General features: G+C 42.0%; 1 protein-coding gene across 5 annotated transcripts in view; it reads left to right on the top strand.

Moving 5' to 3' along the window:
* The window catches only part of DIP2C (disco interacting protein 2 homolog C), a 478491-nt gene that overhangs the window by 384800 nt on the left and 79638 nt on the right, over positions 1 to 14053 (top strand). For all 5 annotated transcript variants that reach the window (XM_074946248.1, XM_074946247.1, XM_074946249.1 and 2 more), the window contains 7 exons: positions 460 to 668; positions 1660 to 1774; positions 5213 to 5414; positions 7045 to 7154; positions 8529 to 8609; positions 11798 to 11921; positions 13105 to 13226. In XM_074946248.1, the coding sequence (XP_074802349.1) occupies positions 460 to 668; positions 1660 to 1774; positions 5213 to 5414; positions 7045 to 7154; positions 8529 to 8609; positions 11798 to 11921; positions 13105 to 13226 (963 nt within the window). The remainder of the gene's footprint in view (positions 1 to 459; positions 669 to 1659; positions 1775 to 5212; positions 5415 to 7044; positions 7155 to 8528; positions 8610 to 11797; positions 11922 to 13104; positions 13227 to 14053) is intronic.

Here is a 14053-nt window from a genome sequence, read left to right on the forward strand (position 1 = left end):
TTTAGGAAAATAAAGGCATTCCTGAAGATACCAAGGGAACATAATTTATTCAACTTACATAAAATTGACAGGTGTCTACAGTATATTAAAATGGCTGGACTTGTTCTGATTACTTGTTTTTTTTCTGAAGAATATTCCTTTAATGGAAAAGGACATTTCCAGTGATATTTTTATTATTTTTTCTTAACTGCCCTGCATTTTGGACCTAAATTTATTTCCTTCCCACTCAAATATATTTTATCCATTACTGTTAAATAATTTACAACATAGAATCCAAGTTGTGCAACTGAAGCTATGGAACGGGTGTATCCTAAATATATTTGTTACAAGTGTTCATCACAACAGATGGAGAGGTCCGGGTCCAGAGTGGAGTGAGCACTCCTCATTCCCAGGGAAGCCCACGGTGCTAGTAGCACTGGGGATTAGGTTCTCCTAACGGTATTTTGGTATGTCTTACAGGTGTTTCCTATGACCAGTTCAGGAGCTCCAATAAGTGAATACCCTTTTATAAGGACAGGATTACTAGGATTTATTGGACCAGGAGGGCTTGTCTTCGTTGTGGGCAAAATGGATGGTCTAATGGTGGTCAGTGGAAGAAGACATAATGCTGATGACATTGTAGCAACAGCCCTGGCTGTAGAACCAATGAAGTTTGTCTACAGGGGAAGGTTTGCTTCACTTTTTTTTCTTTGTAAATTGAGATCTTTGTTTTGCTTAAAGCAGGTCTAATTGGTCCAGCATTTAAAAATGCCTGTGGCAACCCTGACCCATCCATGCTAAACTTCCCAATATTGCTTACATCAGTGGAGCTGCACTAGTGTTGGCAACGGTGGAAACTTGTGCAGAATTTCATTGTGTAGAGAAGGCTGTAGAGTCCTCCAAGATCACCAGATACAAGCCTTTGTAGGTCACCTTCTAAAAAGGATAGTCATAATCCTGAGAGAACAAGGAGCAATGGTCTCAATTTGCAGTCGGGGAGGTCTAGGTTGGATATAAGGAAAAACTATTTCACTAGGAGACTGGTGAAGCACTGGAATGGGTAACCCAGGGAAGTGGTGGAATCTCCATCCTTAGAGGTTTTTAAGGCCTGGCTTTACAAAGCCCTGGCTGGGATGATTTAGTTGGGGTTGGTCCTGCTTTGAGCAGGGGGTTGGACTAGATGAACTCCTGAGGTCTCTTCCAACCCTAATCTTCTATGATTCTATGATAATTTTAAAGTGCGTAAGGGGTTATTGGGATCATCCCCAGTGATCTAAGCTAATGTTTTTTAAGCATTAGCTTGCAGTGCATTCAAACATTGCTGCATTTCTAGGTTTCTAAATAATTGCATGCTTCTTGTTTGTGTGAAATTACAAATTTTAGTTTTGAAAAGATGAAGGCTACTGAAACAAGGGCTACTTGTAACCCCCCTTTAAAAAAAAAACCTATTGGTTTTACAGCTCTTGTAATATCTTTCCTCCAAAGCTACTGAAGTTTAACAATTACATCAGGGTTTCATGTTACAATTTTCACTAGAAGAATTTGGTAGCTGAAGCAGCATTCTTCTGAATAATACAAATAATTAACAAATAAGTTACAAAACATTCTCTTCCAGAATGAAATTGCCTTTTCTGCAGTCACTATTCTTACCCAATACCCTTTTCTTTTTGTATTTTGCAGAATAGCAGTGTTTTCAGTGAGTGTCCTTCATGATGAGAGGATAGTTATTGTTGCTGAGCAAAGGCCGGATTCCACAGAGGAAGACAGTTTTCAGTGGATGAGCAGAGTTCTCCAGGTAATGTTCCTATAGCAATTCTGAAATTTGCTGCTTCAATTTTATATTCCCTTTATTGATCTTTCAACACAATGAAGATTGTAATCGGACATGCTTCTTTGAGTGGGTATGTGGATTTCACTGTAGGCCCATCTGATAGAAATCTTTTGAATACCAGTGTTCATCAGAGCCATTCCTGTACTCTGTGCCTCCTCGTGTTCCCCTGTGAGGTCAGGAAGGGCAGAGCAGCCACAACCCTCCATCTAGTTTCTCTTATCACTGGTGGCAGCAAGTGGGAATCTAGCAAGTATCCAACCCACTACTCTCCTTGGAGGCTTAAAAACTGTTCTTTTCATAAAATTTGAAGAAATCTTCATCTTCTATGACTAGACTGAGACCTCCCCTGTACACCCCTGAACAGAATGGCGAGGTGCTTCATGCCAACTCTCATGGTGGACTCCAAATCTTCAGGGCTTTAAATCCTGCCTATCCTGTGCCAGACTGATCCCTTTCAAGGATGGACATAGTTTATTTCATTTCTGCCTAGTGGAGAACCAGGACAGGTGCTCTGTGTGCAAATCCTCTGGAGCCAGGACCCAAAAATCCAGACTCTCAGCTCAAACTGTATCTGCTACAGCAGTCCACGCAGGTCACTTCAGACCAGAGGTGATAGCTACGGTGGCATCAGCTAGTATTCCCTGAAGCACAGATCATACACTGATATCAAGCACTGGGAAAAAGGTGAAGAGAGCACTGGCAGAGCCAGCACTCCTGACTTTGATACCAGCCACCTCCACATAAGTGAAATCCTTGGCACTGGAAACTGTAACACCATCTGCACCGAGAGCCTTGTTTCCGACTGCTCCAGCATTTGCAGCATCACCATCCCAGGCAGTAAAGTCGGCACCTCTGCCTGTACATAAAGGTGAAGCTCACTCAGAGCAGGGTGGAACCCAGATATAGCTCCAGACGTGAAGGGAAGCCCTGGAAGGAGAACACAGAATCACTCCTTGAAGGATGGAGCATCAGACCTGGAACGGCACAGGGAATGAGAGACTCAGCACCAATCTCAGTACTGGTATGCCCAGCAAGGTCCTCCAGAGACCCCCTGGATGAATCTGGATCACTTCCGGTAATGCTTCCTATGCTGAAGAGACAACTGGCACTGAAACTGTCCCCGGCACCATATCCCCCAACATTACCACCATTCAAAAAGAGATCTATTCCTTGCCATCACTAGTTTACTCCTCCTTGCTAGCTTAGAGTAGAGATCCCTCTCCTGTGCTTTCCTGTATGCATTCAATATTGATCTACCCTGCATGGCCTTCTGACCTGTTCTTCAAAATTCCACAGTGCAGATCATTATGTACAACAACTACACCAATGCACTGCACCAACAAGCAAGGAGGCACACGCTTGTCTCCCATCTCTTAGGAAGCTGTCAAGCTCTGGACATGTGCCACCAACAGAGGATAATCCCAGTGGTTCTTTGTCTTCTGGGAGTCAGCAATGAGCAGGTGGACTTCCTAAGCAGACAAGCCATGACCAATCACAAGTAGCCCTTGCAAAGATCCATCATAGAGCTTGTGTTCCATCATTGGCGAAGGGAGAGGGTTCCCATAACAGACCTGTTTGCCACCCAAAGCAAAGCCAGATGTCAATTTCTGTTCCAGAGGGGGCATGAGCCAGGGTACATTTCCTTCTGCAGTGGAGTCCAGGCCCAACTTGTCTTTCCACAGATCCTCCAGGATGATTTCCAAAATAAAGATCACTCTCATGGTTCTGTAGTGGCCCAGGCAGCTTTGCCTGACAGACCTGCTGCAGATGTTCATTCTGATATCAATCCAGCTCTGACTGCCCAGACCTGATCTCACAGCATCGTTGCCAGATATTCCATCCAGACCCTAAGTCCCTGCACCTGATGACCTGTACATTGGCTAGTTAAATACGATGGACAGGGACTTACCCACCAGTCATAGAACCTGCTCCTACCTGAGGCCGCAACACCCTTGTCTCAAGACTCATGAGGACACTTTTCAAACCCCTTACAGAGGGCTCCTCTCTCTTTATCTTGCTATCTCTTCAGCCAAGAGAGCAAGGGAGCTACCAACATTTATGGCCGACCATCCGTATACAGGTTTCAGAGTAACAGCCGTGTTAGTCTGTATTCGCAAAAAGAAAAGAAGTACGTGTGGCACCTTAGAGACTAACCAATTTATTTGAGCATAAGCTTTCGTGAGCTACAGCTACTCCAATGAAGTGAGCTGTAGCTCACGAAAGCTTATGCTCAAATAAATTGGTTAGTCTCTAAGGTGCCACAAGTACTCCTTTTCTTCATCCGTATACAATGTTTCAGAGGGATAAAGTGGTGTTGAGTAATCGCCATGTTTCATCTGAACTGATCAGTTTGCTTGTCTCCTTCCTAAAATCCATCTCTTTGTTGGAAAAGAAGTCATCATATACACTAGATATTTCCAGAGCCATACTTTACTACATCATCCAAATAAATCCATTCAGACTGTGTCTTTTCAGTTATTCCTGACTGTAGCCACCTGTTCCAAGGGCTAGACCATCTCATCCCCGAAGATATCTAAATGGATAACACGACAAGCCAAAACTTCCTAACTGATTTTAAAGGGATGCAGTAAACTTTAATCACACTTTTCTCTGAAAAATATGTATTTACTGTTTTTTCAAGCAATCCCTAAAGTTACTGTAAGTAAAAGGTTACAGAAGAAAATACTTCTGTTTTTCAGTTTTGCCTTGTGCATTTGACAGCACTTTGTAGAGAGCCAGTCTCATAGTTTCCCCAGTATACTCTGTTAGTTTCCCTTCTTGTTTGAGGATCATTTCATGTAGTGATCAGGGAGAGAGAAAATCTTTAACAATCTTTTTTTCCCTTTTGATTTAAACTCCACAAATTAACAGGAAAGTTCAGAGGCAGGAGTGGCACATGACACTGCTTTTCAATCCTTCTGAAGTTGATCAGATTTTAAGTTGATAGTGTCCCTTTTAACAATAGCATTAAAAGCACACACAAATTAAAATCAGATTTGCCTGTGAACTGTGTCTGCCTGTGCTTTAGTTAGTAGATCTCCTGCAGTGAATTACTGCTAGAACATGGTTATGGAGAGAGCCAGGCACATCAGCCCAAACCTATATGAAATTACCAGGGTCTTTAATTGATGTTCATCTATTTATGTTGGGGGTTGTTTTTTTTTTTAGAGATCCACGTTTTTAAATGGTTATAACAAACAGTGGTGAAGTACATTTTCTTTCATATGCACTCAGTGAAGAGCACCTCTCCTCCTCTGATATTGCTGAAGAGTGTGTTTACAGTGGCAGGTAATTGCTAGGTTGTCTTCTGCACCAGTTTAGAGAGCCAAATGAATACTGTAGTGCTAATAAGTACAGTGATTAGCCTTTCTTCATTAATTTCAGCTTCTTGAATTTTTCTAGGCTATTGACAGTATCCATCAAGTGGGTGTTTACTGCTTAGCACTGGTACCAGCAAACACGCTCCCTAAGACCCCTTTAGGTGGCATACACTTATCAGAAACCAAACAACTGTTTTTGGAAGGCTCATTGCATCCCTGTAACGTATTGATGTGCCCTCACACCTGTGTAACAAACCTGCCTAAACCACGACAAAAACAGCCAGGTAAGCTGAGAAGTGGCATAAGCTATTAATAGTCTATGTTTGTGATGTTCTATGTGGTAATATCAATAGGAGCTAAGGGGGCTCACCCCCTTATAGACTCAGTTGCATAATTTGAACTGTGAACAGCTTCACCCTCCTAAAAATACTTCGATTGAACATGGCTCTATAACAGACTGCAATAAGAAATATAGAAAGACTTTGGGTTGAATAACTCAGTCTGTTGACTCAAGCCTAGTAACCAGTCACCTCACTAGCAGGGATGTGCCCTCACTGCAAAATTGAATTTGAATCCAGCTTTTGAACTCACATAGTTGGAGAGGTGTCTGAATCTGTGGCTCTGGTTTGGCCACCTACTAGTTACTAAGCACTAGTGATTTTGCACAAACAAAATACCATGGAATCTGAAATGCTCTCTCCTTCAGTGCCAGAAGCTTAGGTGTCGTCCATTATAGAACTCAGAGCATATTTACAATAACAGTTCCCTTGTTTCTCTAATTTACCACTCTTGGACAAACGCTTGAGAACACAAAGAAAATAATCGAGCCTTGAAAGGCATTATAAAAATGAAATGTTAGAGACTGATAGTGGCTTGTCAAGGTAATGATAGTAATAGGAGATGCCAGGTAGCTGTAAAATTCCATCTGGCAGGCCACATCGCAGATAAGTTAAATACTGTGTGTTCCTGAACTGAGGGTTTTGTCTGGATGTGATGTGTTCAGCCTCAGTGGATGGTAAGGGGAGGCCAGGAAGAGAGGAGATCTCTGGGGTATTTTGCTTTTGTTTTTCATGCAGAATAACTAAGAACCACAGTGCATATTCCAGCATGGGCATCAGTATGTTTTTTGTGGCTCTTTCTTTGGACAAAGTTTTGGGCTTCTTTGCCCTGGTATAAGCTTGACACTGATGCTTCATTAGCAATCAGCAAACACCTAAAAGCACAAAGTGAAAATACTACTATGTTGGTAACTGCAATGGCAACATTTATTAGAAGTATATAGTCTCCAATTTTCAAGAGTTGGCATAACGTCGGTGAAGGCCAGCTTGTATGTGAAATGTTAGTGGTGATATGTTCCTTTCTTGTAAACTTGACTTCACTTTCTCCAGTCTATTCAATGTATTGAATCAAGGGTTCTCAAATACTTTCAGAGTGTGAACCATCTACCCTCCCAGTCCTGATCACTTACAAACACCTACAACACCTGCTTATATGGAAAAGAAATAGTAGAAAAATATTAATGCGTTTTCATTTGTTCTAGTGCAGCTTACTAGCTGAAAATAAAGGGGGAGGGGGGAGCTAGAAATATGGAGTGGCCAAATCTCTGCAGGCCACAATTGGCCGATTGACCATAGTTTGAAAATGTGTATATATAATTTTAAAACTGTATATCTATTGCTTCAGCAATGGATCTCTTTAGAAATGCATGAAATGTCATGGTTTTCATTGCTTTTCTGCTTTTTACAATTTACATATCTTAAACATGGACTGAATTGTTAGGACATTCTCAAAATGTTGTTCACTAAAGTTGGTAATGGGAAAAACTTCACCTGCTGCAAGAGAAGGGGTAATGAGAATTCTGAACTATAAGCCTAATATTTTTATTGTATTTAGCATGTTTCTAATACATTCTAGAAATTGGCCCTGCCTCTGTGATGGTGGGGAACCTGGTCTCTGGAAAAAGAATTGCTCAGGCTAGTGGCAGAGATCTGGGACAGATAGAAGACAATGATCAGGCCAGAAAGGTAAGTTACATCTTTCCAAATACATCTTGTATGTGACTTAAATTCACTTCTGTACTGTTGCAAATATAATAGCATAACTTTTTTGTATTGTTATCCCATACTTGTTGGCTTAGTTGGAATAAAAATTTGAGTTCTAGAATAGATATGAGGAAGGGATTCCCTACATTATTTTTTTAACGTGTCTACCTTTGTTTAGAGCGATGTACTGTGTGAGGTGTTAAATTTCTAGTGTTTCTAAGTGCTCCTGTACTGGTTTTTATTATTTCAAGTGAAGTCTAGAAAGTTCGTTTGGTAGACATGCTCTTGATCTTGAGTTTTTTTGTTTAAGTTCTGTTAAATGTATTGCATTTCTACTCTAGTCTTCTCAGTGGAGATAGTAATTATTAGAGAGACGAGTTGGGTAGGGTGACCAGATGTCCCGATTTTATAGGGACAGTCCCGATTTTGGGGGCTTTTTCTTATATAGGCACCTATTACACCTGCTCTCCCCCCCCTCCCCCGCGTCCCAATTGTTTACACTTGGTATCTGGTCACCCTAAAGTTGGATAAGGTAATATCTTTTATTGGATCAACTTCTATTGGTAAGAGAGAGTAGCTTAGAGCTCTTCTTTAGGACTAGGAAAGGGACTCAGAGTGTCACAGCTAAATAAAAGATGGAACAGATTGTTTACCATATGTAATGAACCCTCTTTGTAAGAGACCATTCAAGATGAAGTGGCCAGTTAACACCTCTGCAGTCATAGGACAAAATAGGTAATTATTGTGAGCTGGCAAACATACAAACATTAGTGCTTTTTCAAAGTAAGTTAGGGAGGGAGGAGCATTAGAAGTAACTATGAAACCAGAGCCAGGCTTAGATCCAGAGATACTATTCAGAACCAACTTATTGCTTTGAAAGTACAAGTAAGTCACACTTCAAACATCAGAGGGGTAGCCGTGTTATTTTGGATGTGTAAAAGCGGCAAAGAGCCCTGTGGCACCTTATAGACTAACAGATGTATTGGAGCATAAGCTTTCATGGGTGCATACCCACTTCATCGGATGCAAGTGGGTATTCACCCACAAAAGCATATGCTCCAATACGTCTGTTAGTCTATAAGGTGCCACAGGACTCTTTGCTGCTTTTACACTTCAAACAGTAATCTTAGACTTTTAAACAGGTCTGCACAATTCAGCAAGAGCATGTTACCCTAATGATGAATGATGCTGACAGCATTCAACAATTTACTGGTTACTGATGTAGATGTATGAACATATAAAATAGAAGCGAGAATGGGGTGTATAAAGTGGAAATAAGAAATTGCTTCCTATTTTTAAAAAAATTAAGAAAAAAAATCCATAAAGTATCATGATTATCACTCTGTTTTGTTTTAGTTCCTATTCCTCTCAGAAGTTTTACAGTGGAGAGCTCAAACCACTCCTGACCATGTGCTTTACACGCTACTTAACTGTAGGGTAAGAAATTCAGATGACTACTTTAACAAGTTACCTTGTGGAGAAATGCATGCTGAGAGACACACTGCATCAGCTTGCACCAAGACTGTATGTGGCTCAATCTTCAGATATTTCTTTTTGCATTAATGTTTAGCTGCTGTATTTACTACTCACTTATGGGGGAGGAACAGGGAATTATCTCAAGTCATTATCAAATGTGTGCTCTCTGCTCTGTTTCATATCCAGCTTTGTATATTCGTACCCCATGAATTCATAGTTGCCGCGAGTGTTGACGAGTCAGAATATTTGCATTCCAGTAGAGGGAGGCACAGTTCTTGATGTTGCTCAACAGTCTTTCTGCTCAGTTAAAGGAATCGTTCTGACTGTCCTAAGAGACTATAAATTCTTCCTTAGCTGAAATAGTGAATATTGGGTATGAGATTAGGCCTTCCAGGGAAAATAGAGAAGGGGAAGATGTAGAGGGAAATGGATGAGGACTCCAAGGGCTGTGCAGGACCTCTAGTAAATTAATCTGCATGCTTATGAGATAAGTATGGTTTAATTTTAAAACATTTAATTAGTCATCAAAACCAGATTTTATGCTTCTGTGCCACAGAACTATATTAATCCATAGCATAAAATTAGAGTTTTTCTAGGATTAGAAGATTACATGATTACTATATATACTAGACCTCTGCCCTACCTGTTTACAAAGTGCCCTCCTGTCTATTACATTGGTATCAAAATGCCATTCAAGGTTAGAGTGGTCACCCTTAATCTTGCTTATTTTTCTTTAGATAACTAGCTAGTGTTACATCACCATTTGCAACTTTACAGCAAATGGTGAGGCAGCTTTAATTAGTTACCTATGGCAAATGGAATGCTTCTGAGATCAAGCTACCACTGTGCATCCCAGGCAGAATTTGACCCTGGAGAGAGTTTACTGTTTTATCTTCAGAGAGTAAGGGCTTGTCTTCACTACTGGGGTAAGCTGATCTAAGTTACGCTACTCCAGCTACGTGAATAACGTAGCTGGAGTCGACGTAGCTTAGCTTGACTTAGCCCGGTGTCTTCATTGCACTGAGTCAACCGGAGACACTCTCCGGTTGACTTCCCTTTCTCTTCTCGGGGAGCTGGAGTATCGGGGTTGACCGGAGAGCGCTCTGCCATCAATTTAGTGGGTCTTCACCAGACCCGCTTAATCGATCCCTGCTGCATCGATTGCAGCAGTGTTGATCTCCCTGTAGTGGAGACCAGCCCGAAGAAACAAGTACATCATGGTTGAGAGAGACTGGTTCTGATGACCACATTCCCCCACACTGACTAAATCAGACTATTGAAGTCAGACCTTAAGTAACACGCTCTGCCTGTCTTGGGAAAACAGTAGGAAGAGCAACCAGCCGGTAGGAAACACAGTGAGGAAAATGAATTTGATGATGATAAAATAATTCATCATTCCTTCCATGTGAAATCAATTGAATTGTGAACCTCGATTGCTCTGTTAAATTTTTAAATCTGCTCAGTTTACAGTACCTTGTCTCTGTAACATTTGTTTTAAATTTCTGGAAGTAAATAAATATTGTGGTTGTGTGCGAGATGGTTATGGTGAATAATAATTCATTTCTTAGCAATCAAGCAAAATGCATGTATTCCCTTAACTCTTCTTGAAATAGAGCCCCCTGTTGCTTTCTTTCATAATAAGGACCCTGGAAGGATATTTTTACAGGTCATTTTTTGACTCATTGTCTATCTTATAACCCAGTAGAAGCCTGAAATGTTAATGTTTCCTTACCACTCTTTTTTTTTTTCTTCTTCTTTTCAATTTCTTCAGCTTCTCTGGTTTTTAAGTGAAGTTAGTGCTTGTGAAAGGGGCCACATATGACAGGAAACTGAAATCCTCCTTCTCCAAAGAACAGGCACAGCACGGACAGTAGCAGTGCAGGCCTTCCCCATGCTGCCTCATCAATTTATCTCAGCCCAGGCCCAGAGAGACCACCTCTAGGGAAGTTCAGTCTCTTTTCTCGCTCACTGTTAGGCTTCTCTGCTGAGACTGCCAGCAAGGGTATGCATTGTGGTGGTCATTTTTGTGATATAGACCTATTGGGGCTATGCCAAGACCAGAAAACTCAGCCATTGTAGACCACTACAGTCTGATAGCCCCATGTCAGTACTGACCCAAAGTTAACTTCTATAAGAATAGGTCAGTTGTTCAGGTGAGAGGCTGCATAGCCTATTAACTCTTCCTGAGCTATCTTTCCTCCCATCCCACATGCCTAGTCGGTCAACCATGTGCAAATAAATAACTTCTTTCCTATTTGGTTTATACGCATGTGCATCTTTGTTCCTAACTTATCTCTTCCCCCTCACATGTGTTTTCTTCCCTTCTGGCTTGTGTCTCATCTTCTAATAAGTCCTTCTGATGTGCCATCTGGCTTCATTCCAGTGTGCAGACAGTGAAGTTAAGTTTACAGGAATACTCTTCTCAGACTCTGGTTATGCGTACATTGCAAAAAAAACCCCAAACAAGCGGGAAAAAAAGCACCTCTCAGAGCCCAGGATCGTGCTATAGGGCTAAAAATAGCAGAGTAGATATTTCTGCTTAGGCTCGAGCCAGGGCTCTGAGCCCACCTCTCCCTTCACTGCGCTTCAGAGCCCAGGCTCCAGCCCGAGCAGAATGATTGAGCTACTATTTTTAGCCCTGTAGCGTGAGCCCTGTGGGCCTAAGTCAGTTGACTCGGGCTCTGAGACTTGCTGCTGTGGATGTTTTTTCTCCCAGTGTAGACGTAACCTTACTCATCAGACTACTGCAGAATTCTTGTAAAAATGCGCTTTACTCCCTGCATGTGGGAACAGAGCAGGTATAACAAAGGGAAGTAGTGCTGATTATATGGTCATGATATTACATGGTAACTGATATATCGTTACGGTGAGTGATTAAACCATTGCTTTGGGTGGAGCGTATGGCGATTGGGGGTGGGACGTATTCACATCCTGACAAAATTCCTTTAATTTTTTCCAGTTGCAGTTTGGTATGAGACGGAAGGTTTTCCTAGTTAAACTATGTGGCTATTGACACTCTCTCTCTCTCTTTTTTTTTTTTTAAACATCCTGAAGAAAAGCCTTCAATTGGTAATTTATCAGTTGGGGAAGGAATACCAGAACTCAGCCCACAACCTGTTCTTCTGACACTAACTTATTTCAATATGCAGGGAACAATAGCCAACTCCCTAACCTGTGCCCAGCTACATAAACGAGCAGAGAAGATAGCAGTCATGCTGATGGAAAGGGGACACTTACAAGATGGAGACCATGTGGCTTTGGTCTACCCACCAGGTAAAGAACTTGCATGTATTGTACCGTGGGGACCCTAAAAGTTCTGACTTCACTGTTTTTGTTGGAGGACTTTGGAAAAATAAGTCACAGCCATATGTCTAAGCAGTGGTGCAAGTAGAATTTATTTCTTACCGGTACGCTATGCATAGGTGATTCATGGGAGGAACACAAAAGGGAGGCACCAGCTAAAGGGGGGACACGTGACCTCCCCACTTGACTCCCCATGTCACTCCTCCCCATCCCCAGCCCAGAGTCCCCGCACTCTCTCTGTCCCCTCCCCATCCCACATTACTAGGCGGGAGGGGATGGGGCTCTGTCCTCCCGCTGCGCCAGATACAGACTTCTGAACTGCAGGGCTCCCCGGAACCACAGTGGCAAAAGGAGCAGAATGTGGGGCCCGCCACTCCCAGGAGCCAGAGCCCTACACTGGCAGCTCCTCCAGCGCGGCTGTATCGGTACTGCCCCCAGCCCCGCCCCTGCCCCAGCCCTGTCCTCCAGCGGGGCTGTACAGTCCCCAGACAGGAGACGCAGCTGCATGGAAGGGCTGGGGGTGGTCCAGCCACAATGAAGGAGCTGCTGGCGTGGGGCCATCCAGCAGCCCCACCTTCTGCTCCTCTGTCTTTCCGGTACAGCTTACTGGGAATAAATATCTTAATGGTATGGCATACCAGACTGTACCACCCTACTTGCACCACTGTGTCTAAGGTAAAATAGGGTGGGAAGGAAGCAGAAAGTAATTTTAAAACAAAATTTTGAGGCTCTCCTTAAGCACACAGGAGCAGTGAAGAACACAAATCCTCTTTGTTCTTTGTGTTGAAATTCTCCTTTAAAATGCTGTTTTGTGTGTAAATTTAAATTGGATAGCCTATTTAATCAATAGTAATTAAGCTTCTTCACTGATAAATTGGTGATAATAAAACTGAACAGTTCATTTGAGTGATGACATGTAGTTTAAACTTTTGGGCCTTCTTTGGTATTTCATGCTTAAAAGAACAGCAGAAGTGACAGTGATCAGTGAAGCTTAGCAAATACTGACAAGGGACTGAAAGAGAAGTCTGTTAAAGAGCTTAGTTGCTCATTTAACCTTCTAGGTTACTTCAAAGTAGTATTTATGCTGACATGGGTGTCTGTGATTAAATTATTTGATTTTCAGGTGAGGATTTTTGTTTTGTTCTTCATGCAGGAATAGACCTGATTGCAGCATTTTATGGTTGCCTGTATGCAGGCTGTGTGCCAATAACTGTTCGACCTCCACATCCACAGAACATTGCAACAACATTACCTACAGTGAAAATGATTGTGGAGGTGAGCAGACATCTGGAAATCCGCAAGCAGTCTAAACAGGCAGTGGACTAAATATAGAAAATTAAAGTGCTCTTTAGAAGTTTTTCCATCCAAGTTAGCAAAAGGCTACAGGTTTTATAACGTGGGTTCAAACTTCATGTCACAGGACCTGATCCTGTACAGTACCACAAAGTCAAGGGGAGCAGGGAATGTTCAACACTGCTTGAAAGCATGCAGCACCCACACTGTCACAATCAGATGAGAGCGCATTTACATTCACTTCTTTCAAAGACCCATGTAGACGTGTTTTCCAGTATATGACTCTAAATCAGGTATCTCAGGATTATTGATATTATTATTTACACTGACCTAGCTCAGCTGTTTGAGGTTAACCATCTTTAATGTAAACTGTTTTCAGCCAACCTGTATCTGAAACTCCCGCACCACGTAGTTCTTTTTACATGTTTGTAAAAGCCTTTTACAAATTTATGGTTACAAGTTGAGTTAGCAGCTCTTAAACTGACTGGGGAGTAACAGTTTAGAAGTCACATTGTGGCCAGGCTTTTACCCAGAGAGGGATGACCTGGATTTTGTTTGTTTGTTTGTCTTTTAGTCTTACTTAGTCTATTTTTGTTCTTTGCTGCACTGATACCGCATTGACCACATTGGTGCAAGAAGGGTGCGTGGGGTGGCCTCTTATGTCTGATGTTGTTTTCTACTTTATTAAATTGTGCTCTAGTTCTCTAAGGGCTTGTCTACACTGGCAATTTACAGCACTGCAACTTTCTCGCTCAAGAGTGTGAAAAAACACCCCCCCTGAGCGCAGCAGGTTTCAGCGCTGTAAAGCA

This window comes from Natator depressus, chromosome 2 (genome assembly GCF_965152275.1).
Source record: "Natator depressus isolate rNatDep1 chromosome 2, rNatDep2.hap1, whole genome shotgun sequence".
In the NCBI taxonomy this organism is placed as follows: domain Eukaryota; kingdom Metazoa; phylum Chordata; order Testudines; family Cheloniidae; genus Natator; species Natator depressus.